General features: G+C 44.5%; 1 protein-coding gene across 2 annotated transcripts in view; it reads left to right on the top strand.

Moving 5' to 3' along the window:
* The first annotated feature begins 5,576 nt into the window (after positions 1-5,576).
* gmds (GDP-mannose 4,6-dehydratase) overlaps positions 5,577-20,254 on the top strand; it is a 216,638-nt gene continuing 201,960 nt past the window's right edge. For both annotated transcript variants that reach the window (XM_018760524.2, XM_018760523.2), the window contains exon 1: positions 5,577-5,830. In XM_018760524.2, coding sequence (XP_018616040.1) covers positions 5,747-5,830 — 84 coding nt within the window. In that variant the 5' untranslated portion in view covers positions 5,577-5,746. The remainder of the gene's footprint in view (positions 5,831-20,254) is intronic.

The raw sequence follows: 20,254 nt of genomic DNA, 5'->3' as shown, positions 1-20,254 counted from the left end.
GGGCCTGCCAGGTCTATCCAGCTTTTTCCCCCGCCATCGAATCCAACTCACCACCAGGTGGTGATCAGTTGACAGCTCAGCCCCTCTCTTCACCCGAGTGTCCAAGACATATGGCCAAAGGTCAGAAGAAACGACTACAAAGTCGATCATCGACCTCCGACCTAGGGTGTCCTGGTGCCAAGTGCACTGGTGGACACCCTTATGCATGAACATGGTGTTCGTTATGGATAAACCGCGACTAGCACAGAAATCCAATAACAACTCACCGCTCGGGTTCAGATCAGGGAGGAGAAAGCATAAACCCTTTTGTAATTATAAGTTTATTATTCAGTACATTTTTGCCGTTACAAGGTCATTTTACTTCCATAATAGGAATTTTATTTTTTAAAACTACATTATGTGACAGAAACACACAACTGGTGTTTTAAACAGTTTTTTGTCCAGTTTTTGGTTTCACTCTGACTGTATTCCTTCAGATTATTATCACGGTCACACTTCCGCTATAATACAGCCTTAGTCGTGTGGTACAGCTGGATAGTGTGATTGGATGTGGGTTCGTTCCTCGCTCCGTCTCTGTGGAGTTTGCATGTTCTCCCATATTTGCATGGATTTCTCCCGGGTGCTCTGCTTTCCTCCCACAACCCAAAGCCATGTTTCAGATGAACTGGTGACTCCAAATTGCCCATAATGTGTGTGTGATGTGTGTGTGACGACGAGTGATTTACTGTAGATAATGCATTCAGCATTGCAAATCAGCGTGGATGAAAATGTGTTGCCTAAATACTACATAGTATTGATTGTAGATTTCTCTGGAAATTGAAAAGTATCTGAAAAATGTATAAGTGTAACATACAGCAGAGTAATTTTTACTAGAGCACTTCAGGGTTAGTTCCTTGCTCAAAAATACTACAGCAAGAGCCAGTGTGAAACATTTATGAATAACCCATCACAACAACTCCAACAGCAAAGTGTTTGTGTGCGTAGCATAGTGAGTAATGTAGCCAGTGGCACTGTGAACTTTATTTCTTTATATCATATCAATATCCATGCCCAGTGTTTTCCTGGATAGCTTCTGCAACACTTCACAGGATAAATGGTAAGTAATAACCAATACAATACGAATATAATTAAATCATTTTTAAGTTGCTACTTATTTAATTTTAGGAAACATATTTTTCCTTAAGAAATAATGGTAATTTGACCTCCTCACAAGAGGAATTTCTCTAACTAGGTGATTTCATGGAACGAATTAACCCTGTTATGTGAGGAATGGGTGCAATAATCCCACAAACCCCCTAAAATGGAATATGAGGGACAACATTCCTGCCATGGAGGTTCACTTGTGATCCACAGCCAGCCACCTGTCTGTCCCAAATCCGCAGGGCTTTTGGGCTTCTCGGCTCTCTCTGTCTGAACCAGGACAGAAGCAGGGAATTTAAGTCCAATAGAAAGCTTTACAAGTGATATGGTTCACCGGCACTATGAGAGTTCCAGACAAAGGTGTGTAGATTTTAAATAGCGGAGCAGCAATGGTCGCTGACCACCATTCAAGAGATCTAGAGAATAAACAAGGGAAATGCATTAAAAAAAATACACACACACATTTTCTGAACCACTTGTCCCATACGGGGTCGCGGGGAACCGGAGCCTACCCGGCAACACAGCGAACCCCAGACCCACGGGAGAGCAGGACCCGGTCCAACCCACTGCGCCACCGCACCCCCTAAAAACTGAAAGCAATTAAAAAAGTGATAGCAATAAATGACTTTTTCCATGTTTATCATTAATATTAAGGTCCATTTCTACAAATTCATTATATGAATATACATTTTAAGTATATTGATACAAAATTTTAAATCTTGTTATATAATATCAAATTCCTGACTGATAAAAGTTTATTGATAGTAAATTGCAATGTGTCATGCGTTCTGCGGGTTGCGAGCAGTGCTGTGTATTCTACTTTAAGAACCAGGAAGCAGTGAACTTTATCTAAAGCCATGTTGTTTGATTTCCAAACTATTGCTGCACACTCTGATCCTGGAAACCCATCTTAATACATCCTATTTAGATATTTGCATACATCCTAACTTGGTACAGGATGACGTAAAAAATAAACAGACTTAGAAATGTCACACAAAATGCTGGTTTAAGTACTTGGGAAAACACTAAGGAAAAGATTAAATACAAATAGGGTTGAAAGTCACCAAGGGAGGGGGGGCGCAGTGGTGCAGTGGGTTTGACCGGGTCCTGCTCTCCAGCGGCATCCGGGGTTCGAGTCCCACTTGGGGTGCCTTGTGATGGACTGGCATCCTGTCCTGGGTGTGTCCCCTCCCCCTCCAGCCTTACGCCCTGTGTTGCTGGGTTAGGCTCTGGCTCCCTGGGACAAGCGGTTTCAGATCGTGTGTGTTTGTGTGTGTGTGTGTCACCAAGGGACAGATGATGGGCAAAATACAATAACTGGAGATCTGCATACTGAAACAGGTCTTTATTATTAGTCATTCGCAACTTGTGCTGCATATTTTTTGAGAGACCCACCCATGACCAGAAAAACAACAGTCAAGAAGGTAATGATATTTGTTAGGTCAATATCGTAATACTGTGTGGAATATTTTGATGGCCGACAGTCCGAAGATATTTCACTGTAATTTCTGAATCCTAATTGCCTTCAGCGTGTGCGAAACATCACTCTGTTGTGTAAACGGGCACACGATGCCAGATGCGCTGGACAAAAGTGTCGGCTGAACACAATTTAAGAAGTGTTTAGTCAGTGTGTAAAATAATCTGGTGTCACACACTTCCCCCGAGTAATTTCCTTCTTAACATGTTTTTGGCATTTATTGCAGAATGATAAAAGACCACAGTGTTCGGAGCATTAGCCAAGTCAGAAATACTTTGGAGTTACTCTCCAAAACCCACCCTCTGAGTTAAAATGAATGACCTGCTACCCTTTCCCACCACCCTCCCCTCCAGACGCACCACCCCTGCAAACATGTATCAGACACACACTCGGTTTTCCCTGGGTCGTCCCCTTCCTGCCAAGAACAACTTCCTCTGAGTTGCTCACATCTCCCCAAGCAGGACCGTCTGCTTTTTTGCGTCGCTAGGTCTCCGAACACGGCCTTCTGTCCCGACCGTGTCAGACGGCCTACGGAGCCAGCGCTTGAGCGGCTCTCCATGCTGTGTGCTGAACTGCACCCTCCCAAAATCCACACAGATGCCTGTTGAGACCTCGCTCTGTTCTTCATCCGTCCTCCTCTCTGCTATGTATCTGTTCCATATGAACCATCTGCTCCCCTGGTATACAGTGGATCTAGTTGTAGGGCTTGTTTGAAAATCTGATCACGTTTTATGTCATATTGTAACGACCCACGTTACTGCTTTAATGTAAATAGTTGCATTATGGGAAATCTGTAAATAATGTCCGTAACCGCTGGGGTTACGTCGAGGGGAAATGGTGGGTTGACTGGCTGCCACTGTGTTGAGAGGAGCATAGGGGTGCTAAAGCAGGCTGGCTCTAAGCGCAGGTCCTGGAGGAAAAGGGGTCCTCGGACCGAGAGCATTATTCCCTTTGTGTTGGTGTTCAAATAAACCGTTCGTTATGAACGCTGCCTCTGCGTCCTCCTTCACCCCATCCAAACCCACGGCGCTGCGCGCCACAATATTTATGCAGCAGTAGTAGTGTGTTGCATCTATGTGGCTACCCTGCAAAGGCCTGGTGTCCTGTCCAGAAGCGTCCTGACAAGCACTGCACCCTGCCCTTAGCAGTAATGAGTGAACGAGGGTAATGCTTGTCTGCCATTCATTTTTGTTGTCACTTTGAGGGAATTAGAAGGAGTAAGAATCATACCAAACGCCCGTTTCACCTAAATGACCCGCCCTTTCCCTCACCTCTCACCCCCATCTACCTAGGACGGACAAAATAAAAGAAAATACAACATAAAAAAGAGTAATGATAGCTTGATTAAGGTTTTTTTTAATTGGCATGTAATTGTGGCTGGTTTATTAATACAATATTAGACTGTACAGAACTGTTGGATCACACTGGATTGACAACTTTTCTCTTCTATGTATGTTTGGAATTAATGTGGTAACACACACACACACACACACAATGTCTACAACTGCTTGTCCCAAGCAGGGTCACGGCAAACCGGAGCCTAACCCAGCAACACAGGGCGCAAGGCTGGAGGGGGAGGGGACACACCCAGGACAGGACGCCAGTCTGTCACAAGGCACCTCAAACAGGACTTGAACCCTAGACCAGCCAGAAAGAGAGACTCAGCCAAACCCCCTGTGCTAATGTGGTAACAGCACTTCATTATTACCTAAGAAATTATTACAAAGAGCAATTCCTGCAGAAATATATGTATATATATATCTTTTTTTCTTCATTCAACTTGTCTTTTTAAATGAAAACCACAACTGATATACCAGTAAAAATAGCTCCATATATGGAGTGAGGAAATACACCTGACTCATGGTGAAAAGTACAAATTAGAAGAGCCTGGTATAAGGCTCAGATTTCACTTCCACATATGCTTTCTTTTTCCTGGATATGCATACTTTTCACTCACTTCCTATGAACCCAAACTGTTGTGTTTTTCTCTTGAAAATAAATTAAATACTCGCAAACTTTGTAATTAAAGAAAGGTGGAGGACAAAGCGCTGTGGCCTTTGGGGAATCGAGGTAGATTTTTAAACTGTGATCTTTTGCTCCCGCTAAGTGTGACTTGTTTCCGTTTAAATAAATTCACAATATACTTGATGCATGTTTAGGTTTTGGCTCCAAACACCGCAGCACTAGACCAGCTGAAGCACTAAAATGATGCAGTTTGCAGAGAACCTTTGGCGTAGTTCCCAAATATGTATGTCTGGAACAACGATAGAGTTCTTTTATCTATTAATTTTTTTAACCAACATGTTTATTTAGGGGTGGCACATTGGCGCAGTAGGTTTGGTGAGGCCCTGCTCTTTGGTGGGTCGGGGGTTCAAGTCCCATTTGTGGAGCCTTGTGATGGACTGGCGTCCCGTCCTGGGTGTGTGTCCCCCCCCCCCCAGCCTTGCGTCCTGTGTTGCTGGCTTAGGCTCCACTCGGGACAAGCAGTTTCAGACTATGTGTGTGTGTATTTATTTAGAACGATTTACATAAAAGTTACAGGTTACGGACAAACAGGAAGTGTAGGCCTACAGTATTTTCACTATCACTCCTAAGCACTACTCCAAGAGACAAATTACAGTATTTTTGTGTATATATTTTTCTTTGGTGTACAGTAGTCGTTGTTTAATAATATATATACATACACACAAAACATTGCTGCATTCTGAATGGTAAGCAGGAAACAATTGTGACTTTTTAACTTTTGATGTTCGCTGATCCTCCAGATTTGGACAAACCGATAGTGGGCGCTGTGAAAAGCGAGAAAAGCGGTTGGTGAGATTCACGCTCTCCTGTTGTGTGAGTCAAGGAAACGGAGACTCGCTGTTTTCCGATTGGCTGCTGAACTTTACTTCCTGATTCCACTGATCCGGTCTCGTGGAGGCAACAGCTCGCTGTAATCAGATTGGCTGTTGAACTTCAGAAGCGGCTTCTCGCTGCAATCCGATTGGCTGCTGAACTTTCGCTCCTGCTTCTTCGCTGTTAATATAGATGTATCCGTAGTTGCCGGTTTCAAACACATACGCGCTATAGAGATTATCAGTTTTGTAAACGAGTGCATCTCTAGCCTTTTATTCACGTGTCAAAGAAATGGCCCAGTGCACAGAACCGTCCAGCTCCGGTGTAAACGGAAAGCAGAGGAATGTGGCCATCATCACGGGCATCACTGGACAGGTAAGATTAAGAACAAGCGAAGCGACTGGGGAAATATATTTATTAAATTATACACTCAGTGGTGTTAGAAAATGAGCTGTCACCTGGTGACCCAGACTCTTTAGTCATTGTATAATTCACGTGAAAACATAAGGGCACTCTGGAAATTTGCGGCGTTTTTCTGGACCGGCAGCATTGCGAAATCCAGTCAGTGGACAGGTGCAACCAGGTGTCTAAGTCGTATGTTTATTTTATATATACATATATTGAACACACATCTCGTCATCTATATGATTATTAGCGCCTCTTGACCTTTGCTTTGTTAGGGTTTGTCTTGCTTGTGGTCATCACATGATGATTGATAAGCAGTGCAGTTATTATTAGGGAAAGTGGTAACCAGGAAGCAGAACAGTGAATTATGGTTTATGTAGTGTATTAAAAAAAATTCATAGCAGAAGATCACGGAAGTGGAGAATCAATAAATGTCGGTCGTTAGTGACGTTCGATTTTGCGTCATCAGAGGGCCGGATGACGTAATAAGAACTTTTAATAAGAATCAAATAATACAGCTGTAGGAAATGTGCAACACTACTACACTCATGCAGCCACGCTTAGTTACTGCTTATATTTCTGGTTTCTTCTTTGTCTCCTTAAAAAGAACCGTGACCTCAGGGACGAGGGTCGGACACAGGGTCAGAATGGGTTATAATTATGGTTAAAATCAGGGCATGATGTTGACCTGAAAACAGGCTGGCAAAATGTTACACCCATGTTTTTTTTTTTTTTTTTTTCCTTATATTTAAAATCTATTAAACAACTGCATTGTGTAACAATACTCATCCCGAGTCCTGCGTTTTATTCAGCACCGTATAGAGCTGTATATTTCTTCAGCTTTGCAGGCCCATTTGGCTACAAACTTACCCAACAGCAGAGGTATGAACGTTATTATGATTTTAAGAACAGATTCTCAAAGACCCCGCATGGCTCAGTCACTTTCTGATGTGAAAGAACCGGTCAGGGAGCTTTGACAGCAAAATGTGGCAAACAGGTAAGTCAAGCTGCAATGACGTGCGGTTATTTACTCGTATATAAGGGACTGGCATCGTCATCAAGACCGTAACGATACTGGTCTCAGGCCAGCTCTGCTAAAGTCCCGAAATCAGCTTATATTTGAAACCGATAACTGTTTCTCACCTTTGAGATGCATAATTAAAGTCGGCCCTTCCTCGGTTCAGCTCCTTCCCTCCTTTAACGGTTACCGTATCCCATAGTTAAGAGTAAATCGGTACTTGGTGGCTTTGTGGCCTCGCAGCTCTGTGAGCCTAACTATATCTAGCTTGCATATACATCTGTTTTTGGCTGTTTTTCCTCACACATTCCACAAAGCCTGCGATTGCTGTTGATTTGGTCAGTCCTCGTTGCCCCCGTGTGTCTGTGTATGTGTCTGTTGTGTTGGACCACTCAGGATGTACTCCAGATTGAACCCTATTCTTCATGAGGTAAGCTTAGAATCAGAGTGGCACAAATTGGCCAGCTGTCTACTGAAAATATATTTGCAGCTTCAAATTTCCCCATTTCATTGCACGGGCAGCACGGTGGCACAGCGGCACAGCGAGTAGCGCTGCTGTCTCACAGCGCCTGGGTGCTGCGAGAGAACGTGGGTTCGATCCCTGCTCAGTCTGTGTGGAGTTTGCATGTTCTCCCCGTGTCTGCATGGGTTTCCTCTGGGTGCTCTGGTTTCCTCCCACAGTCCAAAGACACGCTGTTCAGGTTCCCCCAGAGTGTGAGTGTGTTTCACTGATGCATGGATGAGTGACCCATTGTAAGTAGTGTATCTAGCAGTGTAAGTCACCTTGGTGAATAAGGTGTGTGGGCTAGTAACACTACATAGTATCCGTTGTAAGTTGCTTTGGACAAAAGTGTGTGCTAAGTGAATAAATGTAAATGTTTGTCGGCAGTGATGAAGACTTCTTTCAGTGTGGACATAAATTGTTTGGAATGTCCAGGCAGTAAATTATTGACATTGAATGAACTCCCACAGACCCATGTTCCACACCTCACCTCACACACAGTGTCTACAACCCCTTCTCCCAAGCGGGGTCGCAGCGAGCCGGAGCCTAACCCGACAATGCAAACTGCAAGGCTGGAGGGGGAGGGGACACACCCAGGACGGGATGCCAGTCTGTCACAAGGCACCCCAAGCGGGACTCGAACCCCACACCCACCAGAGAGCAGGACCCGGCCAAACCTGCTGCGCCACCGCGCCCCCGCACGGTAGCACCTGTACAGGTGATTTGTGTCACAAGATATTCTGTACACATCACTGCAGGTGACGTGGCAGTACATTGCAATAAAAAGTAGTGGTGCCATTATACTATTAGAGTAAATACCCTTTGGTGTCCAGCTGTCCAAGTATGCAAATGAGTTAACTCTTTGTAGTTCATGAGGATGGTTGTGGCAACAGGGCAAAGCTTGCACTAAAGTACAAAGTGTAAGCCTTGAGCTTATGGCACTCAGAAACACACACACATTTTCGGAACTGCTTGTCCCATACAGGGTCGCGGGGAAACGGAGCCTACACGGTAACACAGGGCGTAAGGCCAGAGGGGGAGGGGACACACCCAGGATGGGACGCTAGTCCGTCGCAAGGCACCCCAAGCGGGACTCGAACCCCAGACCCACCGGAGAGCAGGACTGTGGTCCAACCCACTGCGCCACTGCACCCCCTGCACTCAGAAATATATATTTGTTAATATTTTTAGAATTTGTTGGTGCCTCATTAACATAAATGTGGCACAGTGCCTATTGCTGGTGCTTTGTAGCTCCTGGGCTGTGGGCCTGGGTTCAAATCTGGCTCTGTTTGTTCAGAGCTTGCGCAGGTTTGATCTCACAGGACAAAGACAGTTTCGGGTGAATTACTGACTGTAGATTGCTTTTAGTGCATTGGTGCCTACGTGCGTGTGTGTTAAATATAATTGTGACTTTGGTGTAGTCTGGTGTTCCATGTCACCTTGGAAAAAGTTTACTGAGCTAAGTGCTCTAATGGTAATTCCTTTTGGAGGAAAGCATCTCCTAAATAATAAATGTTAAACTTTTGTAACTGGAGATGCAGCTTTTCTGGTTCCTTGGAGATGCTGATGGGAACGGGCCTTAATATGGTCAGTTTTGGCCACAAATATTCCACTGAACTGCAAAATAAAATTTCCCAGCACCACAGTGGTGATATCGTCACTGAAGAACCCCGATGTTCTGCATGCCCTTCGTGTGTAGTTGCGTGTGGTTATTTTACCTGGGGTCGGAAATATCTGACTCCTGTCTTTGGCCCCTCCTGTGTGAAATGGCAGTTGGCTTGGGAACATCGTGAATGAGCTGCTCTTTGTGCTGTAATTGGAGCAGATGTCGGTGTAGATGCGTTCAGGGTGTCGTTGTCACACGCAGCCGTGACGAAACTTAAGAGGGTGAAGCGGACACACGTTTTTAAAAGATACATTTTTTTTTTCACAGCAGATTAACCTTCACGTATTTTCTTTGTTGCCCCCCCCCCAAAAAAAAAAACCTTTGAAAAGCTTCTTTCAAAGATGTCACACCCAACTTTGCTGCAGAATGGAAAATTTTTTGCTTAACACCCAGGAATGAAGGTGTTCATTATCTTGGTCTCATTTTCTCACCCAACTTAATAAAGGCCTTATTTCAGTAGTAATTAAACCGATGTACTTTGTTAGTGTTCTTATGTTTGTGTTGTAACTACATAGCCGAATGGTTTGACACTATTGTTATAAAAAGCTAACTTTGTCATTAGACCCGTTAAACATGTTTTCATAGCCATAAGGATATAAAAACAGTTAACATGCATGAACAATGTATAACTAGTTTCATTCAATTTTTTCACTACCTCCACACATTATTCATTTTAAAATACTATTATGGAATAATAGTAAGTGCAGTGTGATATTTTCCATTGTATTATATTTTCATTTCTAAATCATAGTCTCCTTTTTTTGGCTTGTTCTTTTCAGGATGACCAGAACAGTCACTTTTTTTGCTTGCTAGACATTTTCATTAAGAAGTAAGTACATATACACTATGATGATGCCTTGCAGGAGCACGGCCAACAAATGTTATCATACAGCGGAGATGGAGCAGTTGTTGGACATTATGACCAAACATCAGGACTCAAAAAAAATCATACGTTTAATAGAATTGCTGTTGTAAGCTTGTCATAAGTTGCATGTCATAAGTTGAGGAGTACCTGTATATATTTGAGTGTGTTGGGTGCACTGAGGGGTCAGATCACTCATACTGTTAACTCCATTGTCTTGACTGGCCTCAAAGCCTGTTGTAAAAGCTGGAACAAGCCCGTCCAGGTTTTCTTGCAGGCCTTTTTGCCTGTCCTGTACGGCGAAGTCCTTTCCTGGTACAAAATCAAAAGGAAAGAAAGCAAGACAATGCAGAGAGAGGGGACAAACAAGTTTTTCTGCGAATTAAACAGACCCACTGGATTCCTGTTGGTCCTGTTCTCCTCCGCACCCTTTCCAGTTGTGTCTCTCGCACTCCCTCCTCTGTGGGCCCACCTCAATAGCGTGGCAGTGAGCTGGGATTGAGTTCTCATTGGAAATGCTTCATAAAAAGGAAAATCCTGCATTTTTAAAGCAGTTCGGTCTATTTTTGTGCGCACTTTTTGAATTTCACAAGCCTCTTCTATGCAGTTTTCGTCTGTTTTTCTGTAAAGAGCACTTAAGTGAATGGCAGCTCTTTTCTGTTGTTTTGCCGGGTAGACTCTGGAGCACTGTGACACTATACTGGATAAGTACAATAATAAGTACAAGTCAATTAAAACATTACAAGGCCAGCTATAAAAAAAATTTTTTATAACAAATATTACATTTGCATTTATTCATTTAGTGGATGCTTTTCTCCAAAGTGACGTACATCTCGTAGAAAATACAACGTGTTCATTACATTAGCAGAAAGAGAGACTTAGATGCAGATACGTGATTCTTAAGTAAAGTTACTTTCCACCATATGAACCAATGTACACACGAGTAGCTGCATTAAACTTTATCTGAATATTGACAACTCCTAATCACATTCCTTATATATATATTGTATATGTGTGTGTGTATGTACAGTACTGGGCCAAAGTCTTAGGCACTTAAATTTTTCACAAAAATATTTGTTTTAGATGGTTATTTAATGTCTTCTGTATTAGTGTCAATGGGAAAGAGCATATTTTAGATTTCCAAGCATTCCTTTTGCAAAAAGTTACAGTATTACAGTAAGGGTTTTGTATGTCGTTAAAGCAAACACACACACACACACACACACACACACACACACACACACACACACACACACACACACACACACACAGTCTGAAACCACTTATTCCAGAGGTCGGGACCCTGCTAAGCCTGCCGCGACCCTGCTCGGAACAAGCAGTTGTTGACAATGGATGGTTACAAAGCTTTGTGGGAAGTTTATTAATTGAGAGCATTATTTTTGGAAGCATTCTCACTTTACAGCTCCCCCCCCCCGTGCCTCAAACTTTTGTACGGTGTGTATGTATAAACATTTACATTACAGGAGTATCTGCATGAAAGTTTATCTGTTGTTTAACAGGTATGATCTCAGTTATAGTGCATGAGCATTTACACATTACAGGAGCTTAAGAGATCATGGGAGAAGTGAGTCTGGAAGAGGTGAGTTTTAAGAACCTTAAAGAGATTCAGCAGTTCTGAGTGAGAGGGGGAGGTTGTTCCACCACATCGGAGCTAGCACAGAAGTATTATACAGGTTCTTGTCATTGTCACGCATACCTGCAATCGTTAGTATTTTTTTAAGAAATTCATTTCAAGTTACGTTGTTTTTTTGTCCGGGAACAGGATATTTTTCCACCAAGAAATAATATGATGAGAATTAGACGCAGGCCTGGTAAACTTGGAATGCAGCAGAGCACTGCTACTGAAAACAGGCTCAGAATTGAGGGCTCTTTATTACAACCGTACAAGGTTTTCCAGCAGATTTTTATTTCCAAACTTTATTTAATACCATAGAATTAAGTACTGTAAAATTCGAAATCACAAAGACATGATAAACACGTCATCACAGACAATACATAACCTTCTCGTCATAAATGACAGAGACTTCACTCATCATCTAAACATAAACTCATTTTCCCAAATACAACGAATGAAAACAGCATCAGAATTTAAAAACAAAGTATTAATAGCCACTAAGAAGACAAGTTGGGGACTTAACCATAGAAAAACAGTGAAATACGGCCTGTTTGACCCAAGTGGTGCCTCCGCTCGAGCCTCCCGGACTCTCGGTCGCTCACGGAATATTCCAGAATGGGTTCGCGAACAACGACACAACCAACAAACACTGAGGAACGCAAGGACTGTCCTTGTCCTAAGCTTAGGTACGGACACAAACACCAACGGCGAATTAATTAATTCACCTCAGTCAGTCCCCACCGGCGCCGTTACACTAGTATAAGATTGTGTGAATTACACGGGAGAAAGAAACCGGACAAACGTTCGCGCTTTTATTCCCGATAGACCCGGAATGTGCCGCGGTTCTGCCGCGCTTTTGTCCTTGACCTCTTGACCTGTTGTAATTCTGACGTGGTTTCGTCGTCTACCGTTCTGCGGTTCTGCCGTTGGAACAGGAGGCGGCGCCTCGGTGTCGCGCGCGGACCTCGCGCAGCGCTCGAGCCTGGTCGCAGTCCGTGCGGTGAAGTCGTGTTGCAGCCCGCGGGGGGAGGGGCACGTGCGGGGCGCGCGGCACTGCGTTGAGGATTTCGACTCGGTCCCCGCTCGGTCTGTGTGGAGTTTGCGTGTTTCCACCGGGTACTCCGGTTTCCTCCCACCCTCCAGAGAGCGTGTGTTCACTGGTGTATGGATGAGTGACCCATTGTAAGTGGTGTATATAACAGTGTGAACCCACGTGAAGGCCAAAACATGAAAATTAATTTGCGCTCTAAATTGTGATTTATTTGCTTATTTGTATATTTTTCATAAGGAAAATATTACAGTAAAACTTAATATATTTAAGAAATGATAGTAACTTACTATATTTTAGTAGTTAGATCATTATTGATTCAAGATTCAAGAGTTTATTGTCATATGTACAGTAAACAGTCTGTTACACCATACAATGAAATTTTTACTCTGTGAATCCTCCCAGCAGCTTATGACATAAATTATAAAGACATAAGGAAAAAAGGCACGAGTTACAAATTTACAAAATAACTATTAGTGCAACCTTTAACTATTATTGTTATAGTAAATACAGAAAAGTGTGTCCTTGTGTAAGATGTGATGATGCGGAGAGAGAAGAGGACACGCACCTTCGCTCGGTACCCTAAGCTTCGAACCCAGAGCTGCCCTGATCCACCATGTTTTACAGTCGCTGCTTTCCTAAACGGGGCCACTCCCTGGCTGTCGGGACACCGCTGCTGCGGGGGCGCAGGGGACGAATGCCTTTTATTACTGGGTGTGAACCTTCGATGTTTAGACACCTTCAGCGCTTCCTGTACCCGAAAACCGAATTGCACATCAGCAGTCTGCTGTCACACCAGATGAAACATACTTGTTTTCTCTTATACCTTCGAACAAATATTGCTCGTGCGCAGGCGTGTTTGGGAGTACAGCATGATGTTCTGTTGTCAGCTGCGGACGATGAAGACGGTTCAAAGTTGTGAGCACTTCTGGTGTTCCAAAGGACTCAATACTTCAGTTATGCGACAACAGCTAGTGTCTATTTACAGTTTTTTTCCTTGTAATCTGAAGGTTGCAGGTTCCAGTCCCACTCCTGCTGTAGTACCCTTGATTGCGACACGCATCCTACCCTGATACAGTAAGAGTACCCTGCTCTAGAAGTTTGTAAAGCACTGCAAGTGTTTATGTAACACTGCAAATTGCTATGGACAGAAGCATCAGCTACATAAAGATTAATAATAAAATATGGGAGGTCCTACCTCACCACTGGCTGTGGGGGAAAACTTTTAAAATAATGTTTTTATAGCGAAATATGATTCTGCCACAAGAACTTCCACACAAAATTTAAAATTCATTTTTTCCCCCCTGGTTTTTCAAGCAAATGAATATGTAATTCAATACGTGGTGTTTGGAGAACTGAGATTTGGAGAATGGTCAAGGTAGCTACACAGCCGTGGCCTCTTGTCTGTCACCGATCGGTGTGGTATTATTCTGTACGTAAAGTCTGGAGCAAGTCTGCGGACGTGGCTGGAGACGTCGGCATCCAGTAAGTTTCCCTCCGCGGAAAAGCTGACTTTGAGATGCCGTCTAGGGCCGGAGATGATCAAATTTATCTATAGAAATGTAAAGCTAGTTCTTGGGACAGCTGAAATGCACAAATTCAATTCATTTTATATTTATAGAGCACTCTTCTCACACAGTGACACAGAGCGCTGAACAGAAGAACCGAGGTAAAATGCAAAAAAAGATTGGCTTTACATTAAATTACCGCAATAGATATGTAATTATTAAAGCTATAAATAACACTAATGGCTAGAAAGGAACCAAAAAAAAAATCTTGAACTGAAAGGAAAGGAGGGAAAATCCTTGAAGCACCAGTGGATGCCCACCCCTCCTTGGTATCCTAGAATTAATAAAAAAATAGGGACTTTTAAGTTAATTTACAGCTATTTATAACATTATTTGCTAAGTGCTAATAAGCTGATGTGCAAATGTGCCGAGAGCTTTGCGGTGACACAGTACCGAAGCTCATGGCGTCGCCTTCAGAAGCTTTGATCAGCCGTTCCACCAAACTTTTATTTCTTGCGGCCTTTAGAAACATCGCTTTTAATTCCCAAAAATAAAGACCAATAAGAAAATAAGCACTGCTGTGTAAGATGTGAGACAAATGGAGAAGAAATGTAGTAGAATATGTGAAATTTTTGCTTTTATTGTCAAAAAAATATAAAAAAAAAAAAAAAAAAAAAATGAAATGTCCTGTTTTACTGCCTTTATATAGAAGTCAGCGGTTATCATTTCCATTGTACATCTGAGTGGAGCATTAAGAAATATGAGCAGTCTGAAGAGAGACTCTGGAGTTTCTCAGCATCTGAGAAATGGCAGCTTCATCTCAAACACCCACCGCAGTTAGCCCTGGAAAATAACTTCTGTAGGTGTTTAATCCGTTGTGTTGACGCGAAAGGTCTGTGCTGCTAAGAGTATGAGTGTCTGAGATTTATGCAGTTGTTTCCCATTTCAGGGTTTAAATTAATTCGGGTTCCTGCCACTGCCTGTGTTTTGCCACATACATGCGGGCGTGTTTATTATAGACACCGACAGCTGCCAAACTCCCGTGTAGAAAATTGCAGAAATACTTTCGTTTTAAATATTTCTTGTAACGTAACAAGTAATTAGCCGACATTGTAAGATGCAACCTGTGAAATGTGTACCTGTAAAAGAACACGAGAGCACGAGACACCTTGGTACCTGCAGTAGCATGATGGAATATTACAGCAAATGCCTCTTGGAGGATGTTTACCTTCAAATTGATTCATTTACCAGGTACCAGATTCATTTTCCCCCCCAAAAGGCATATTTTCACTTTAATTTTATTTAAGACACTGGAATTTCCTAGTAATGACACAGAATGAAGAAGCAAACTGGAAAATGAAACTCAGCGTGATGAAATTCCGTTGTTTTCTGAGGAGTCCTCAGTCGTGGAAGTTTTGATGCGCAGTGTTAGTTTTAACAGGAATACTGTCTTAATTATAGACTTTCAAGCTCAGCAATGCTATACATATATGTGTGTGGATGTATATATACAGTATATAATATACATACATATATACAGTATATACATATAATACACATACTGTGTATATACAGTATGTGTGTATACACACACACACACATTTTCTGAACCGCTAGTCCCATACAGGGTCACGGGGAACCAGAGCCTACCCGGCAACACAGGGCGTAAGGCCGGAGGGGGAGGGGACACACCCAGGACGGGACGCCAGTCCGTCGCAAGGCACCCCAAGCAGGACTCGAACCCCAGACCCACCAGAGAGCAGGACTGTGGTCCAACCCACTGCACCACCGCACCCCCCGTATGTGTGTATATATATATATAAAAAATTTAATGTATATGTTAGGCTGCTGACTCACAAGTTTGGGTGTTCTTGGCCCAAAGAGCAGAATGGGACTCATTTGGTCTGGCAGTGAAATGTCAGCCCAGTGACATTTAGACTAAACAACGGTGGAGTTGGTGATGGGGAATGGGCTTCACTGCAGATGGCTTTGTTTTCTGGCACTCTTTGGACACCCTGGGTAATAGTGGCAACACATGTGTTTCCCTGGTGACAGCTTGTGTGCTGTCTGGCAGCCGGGGCTGTAAGGTACAGTCTTCTGCCATGGCTTTAGGTGTCTTTGTAGATGTAGTACTGTGAGCTGTTGCTCTGCACCATGTGGCCCTTGATGGCTGAATGCTGTTAAGAGTGGAATACCGAGGTCCTGAATGGGGGCCATCGTGTGGAAGTGCCACATGGGCTTAATGATTGCACCGTAGCGGGGCATTGATGCTTTGGGAGAACAAGTGCATGTTGTGATGGGGTAATATCAGAGATCACTAGGGAGTGAGTGAGGGTGACTCCAGGGTTGGTACGGTTAGTAAAGACTTGAAGTCATGGAAGACTAAGTGTAGATGATTTATGGCGATGTGCAGGAGGTGGCCGTGTTCTAGGCTGAGAGTTTGCTGAGCTCCAAGTCTGAACTTCCATGTTCTCCTCGCAGCTGAGATCACTCAGCGTGGTACACTGGGGCTAGTGCGGCGTGGGGAAGGTCACCTTAAAGAGTTGCCCCGAATCTGCTTCACATTCTAAAACAAGTGTAAAAGCGCAGTGCATTCCAGGGAATACACACACACACACACACAGACATACGTTGTCTGGAACCGCTTGTCCCGAGCGGGGTCGTGGCGAGCCGGATCCTAATCCGGCAACACAGGGCGTAAGGCTGGGGGGGAAGGGGACACACCCAGAACGGGACGCCAATCCGTCACAAGGCACCCCAAGCGGGACTCGAACCCCAGACCCACCGGAGAGCAGGATCCGGTCAAACCCACTGTGGCACCGCGCCCCCCTGCTTCCAGGGAATAAAGAGCATAAATTATGTTTATAGGTACTGGTTTCCAGTTTTTATTTATTGTGTGCACTTTGTCTGATATGCAGACTAATGAGTCAAACCTGGACCGTTGTGTTTCGTGCGTTCTCTAAAATGTCCTAAAAAATAGCCGCCTCGTAAAGTGAATTTCCACTTGTGGGTGCCTGTGACCTACACCAGAATTTCAGCTATTACTTACTTTGGCTGATGGGATTTTGCAAAGGGTTTTTTGTCTGACTTACAGTGTGTAAATAAAGTAGAAGCGTGTTTAAAAAGAGTCCAAATGAGTGTGGGGCCGTGGCAGCAAGGTTGCAGCCCCCCATCTGTTTGCCGGGCTCATGCGGGACTGCCGCGGCAGGACCGTGCGGCTGAAAGTGCTCTGCTTGCCGGAAACCAGGGCAGTTATGATTGAGTTCCTGTTATTGACTTTTGGTCCACGGAGTGCCAAGTTACGCCAGACAGAGCACAGTAGGTCCTCTGTGGGGGCCGTTGTGCGAACACAGTCCGGGGAGTACCGAACACTGCTTGTTTCTATACCTGTGCCTGTTTCCTTCCTCCCCCCATATATATATATATTTCTTCCTCCCTTCTTGAAAAGGACAGACTTTAAACTTGGAGTTGATCCCTGGGTACTGGGTGCCTGCCTGCCTACCAGAAGTGAACCAACCTGCTGCTGACAGACCTCTGCTGGAAACAGAATTCTACTGAAAGCAGCACCCCGCTCTGCAACAGGCGGATGCTGCCTCTGAGGTGCTCCCGACCCCTGCGAGAGAACACAGGCGGCAATTCGTCATTATTCATCCTCCTGCATCCTTCCCCTTTCATAGGGTACAGAGCCGGATGGAGACCCTGCACCATCTGAGCACTTATCCTTGGCAGCGGAAATGAGGCTAATTGCATCAGTGCTCAGAAATCACCTGGAGGTCCTCTGACGCCCCCTCCCGTCTCCCCTCCCTTCGAGTACACTTCTCCGTTCGCTAGAGATGGAGCGCCTCGCAAACTCATTGTTAGCATTCTGCGTTCTCCCAGCCTGAAGCGTGCTCCCAGGCACGTTCTGCGGAAACAAAGAATAAGTGTTGCTTCACTCGAATCTGTTCCCCGGTCCACAATTAGACAAATGATATGATAAATGCCATCCCATATACACCTGTAATATAATAAAGCCTCTTGTATTTTGGCTCTGGAGTGTTGCGTTCAGTCAACATCTGGTTTTATTATGGAAACGACGGAGAGACCGCTCCAGAATTCCACAGGGACCACGAGGGCATTCTGATGCCATAAATCGTGAACCCATTGCGTAAATGTTTCGGCTCTATGATCTATCTGATGCGTGAGAGCCAATTTCTTGTTTAAACCTTTAACCCAAGGTCAGCCAACTGCTATACAACTAAATGTTTATTTTATTTAATGTGTCACATTATTTTCCTGCTTATAAAATACACCGGTTAAGGCTTTTCATAAATTATACTGAAATATGTGCCCTACGAAAAAATTGAGTAGCCCGGTAGTCTTATTAGAAGTAATTGTGTGGCAGGTTACAGATGAGCTGCACTCGTTGTTTGGAATAGTAATTCAGCTGTTTGAATGTCTGCCCCAGGTGTTCATGGGAAGGCGGTGCATTCCGTTAGACTGCAGATGGCCTGCGCGGTCCCTCCACAACCCCTGTGGACTTTGTGGCAGGAAGATATGTCTCTCACCTTTTTCCACAGGAAGCGGCATTCCAGCTCCCTGCGGTCGCCGTGGGGCCTCCCCCCCCCCCGATACCAGCTATGGCTATGGGAAATTCATGGGAAATTCATGGGAAACATCTGATCTGATTGAAAAATGTTTCAGTGGGGTGTTGTGGAGATGGGGGCACAGGTATTTGTGGACAGAGGCTCTCGGGCGGTGGTCGTTTAAGGAATAAAACCCAGCGGGCTCAATGAAGAGCACAACTGTGTAGTCATGTGAGGTTAAATGGACTCTAAGCAGGTTCATTGGACGTAAAACCTCCTTCCAAAGGCGGTGGATTCCTTTGCCGCGGTGCTGCTGGACTCCACTTTGGTTCAGGCCGTTCTTCTAAGGTCCGCTTTTCTCGGTCTTAGCGGAACCGATCCTGGATCGACCTCATAAGCGGAGTAATGCAACTGTTTGCCGACATCTTCCGCTGAGATTCACCAGTGGCTTTCGTATGACGTCTTCCGAGAGTCGCGTGAAGCTTCCAAGTAAAGGGTTAAACGCACGAGTGGGGTATGAGGGGGGCCGGTTTGGGGGTGAAAGTTTCGGCCCCCGTGGCCTCTCTCCCGCTGGCCCACGCTGCTCGTACATGTCCCGAAACCCAGCTTTTTGATGTATCATCTGTTGTGCCGCTCGCAACATCTGGGTGTAGACCTTTGGTCACCGCTGCACAGAAGTGCGCACACTGTCGCTGCCAGGAATAATAATAATAAAACAAAGGATCTGTCCATATTCATTCCCGAAGATGGATTCTGTGTTGTAATGAGATTTGAAGTTCTGAGCGGATTAAATAAGTAGCAGCTTTTGACGTCGCTCTAGAGCGTGGCCAACATCTTTACTTCATTTGTGTCTTTAGTAACCCCTGGGGTTGCTACTTAAGTATGGTCAATAACTTTTTGTGGGGGGTGTTGGGGGGTGGGGGTGGACATGATGACTGAATTCATTAATGAAGCTGAGCTTTTCAGACCTGCAGATGCTGGTGGGATGGGGTTGGGGGGGGGGGTCTCCTGCCTGCTGACCAGCTGCTCTGTGTGACACCCTTAGTGTGTATAGCACCCCCTACAAGCTGAGCCTCGCAAAGTCATTCCCATGGCATCGATGTGTAAATGTGCGGTGCAGTGCTGAAAGGGAACACCCCCCCCACCCCCCCCCCCCATGGTGCCTGGCTTCCTTTCTTCCTGCTTCGCACATGACCCGTACTAACGTATGCGTCGAAGGTATGGCGGCCTCATTAACCACTCATTATTGTACCGGAATTGAAAGAATTTTTTTTTTTCTTGCCACAAAATGTTTATAAGAATAAATGAAGCAAAATCACGTGAGTGAATGTAGTTAATATTTCATCTTGGCTCACTCCGCTAAGTGGTGCAGCTCTCTACGTTAGTTACATCCCATTGTTTGTGCCTTTTTTTTTTTTTTTAAAAGTTAACACGGGCCTCATTGTTCCCCAAACGCCCCTGCGTCCTCTCGGCAACTTTCCACGTCTCAGCGGCACAGGGCTGCACTCCTCTGTGCTGAAACCTCTGCAAGCAAAGAGGATCCTCAAGTCAAAGGTAGAGCTGTGAAACTTGGATGCATCGGAGTTGGC

This window comes from Scleropages formosus, chromosome 19 (genome assembly GCF_900964775.1).
Source record: "Scleropages formosus chromosome 19, fSclFor1.1, whole genome shotgun sequence".
NCBI lineage: Eukaryota > Metazoa > Chordata > Actinopteri > Osteoglossiformes > Osteoglossidae > Scleropages > Scleropages formosus.
Note: the sequence above shows the minus strand (reverse complement) of the source record. Positions and strands in the feature narration are given on the sequence as shown.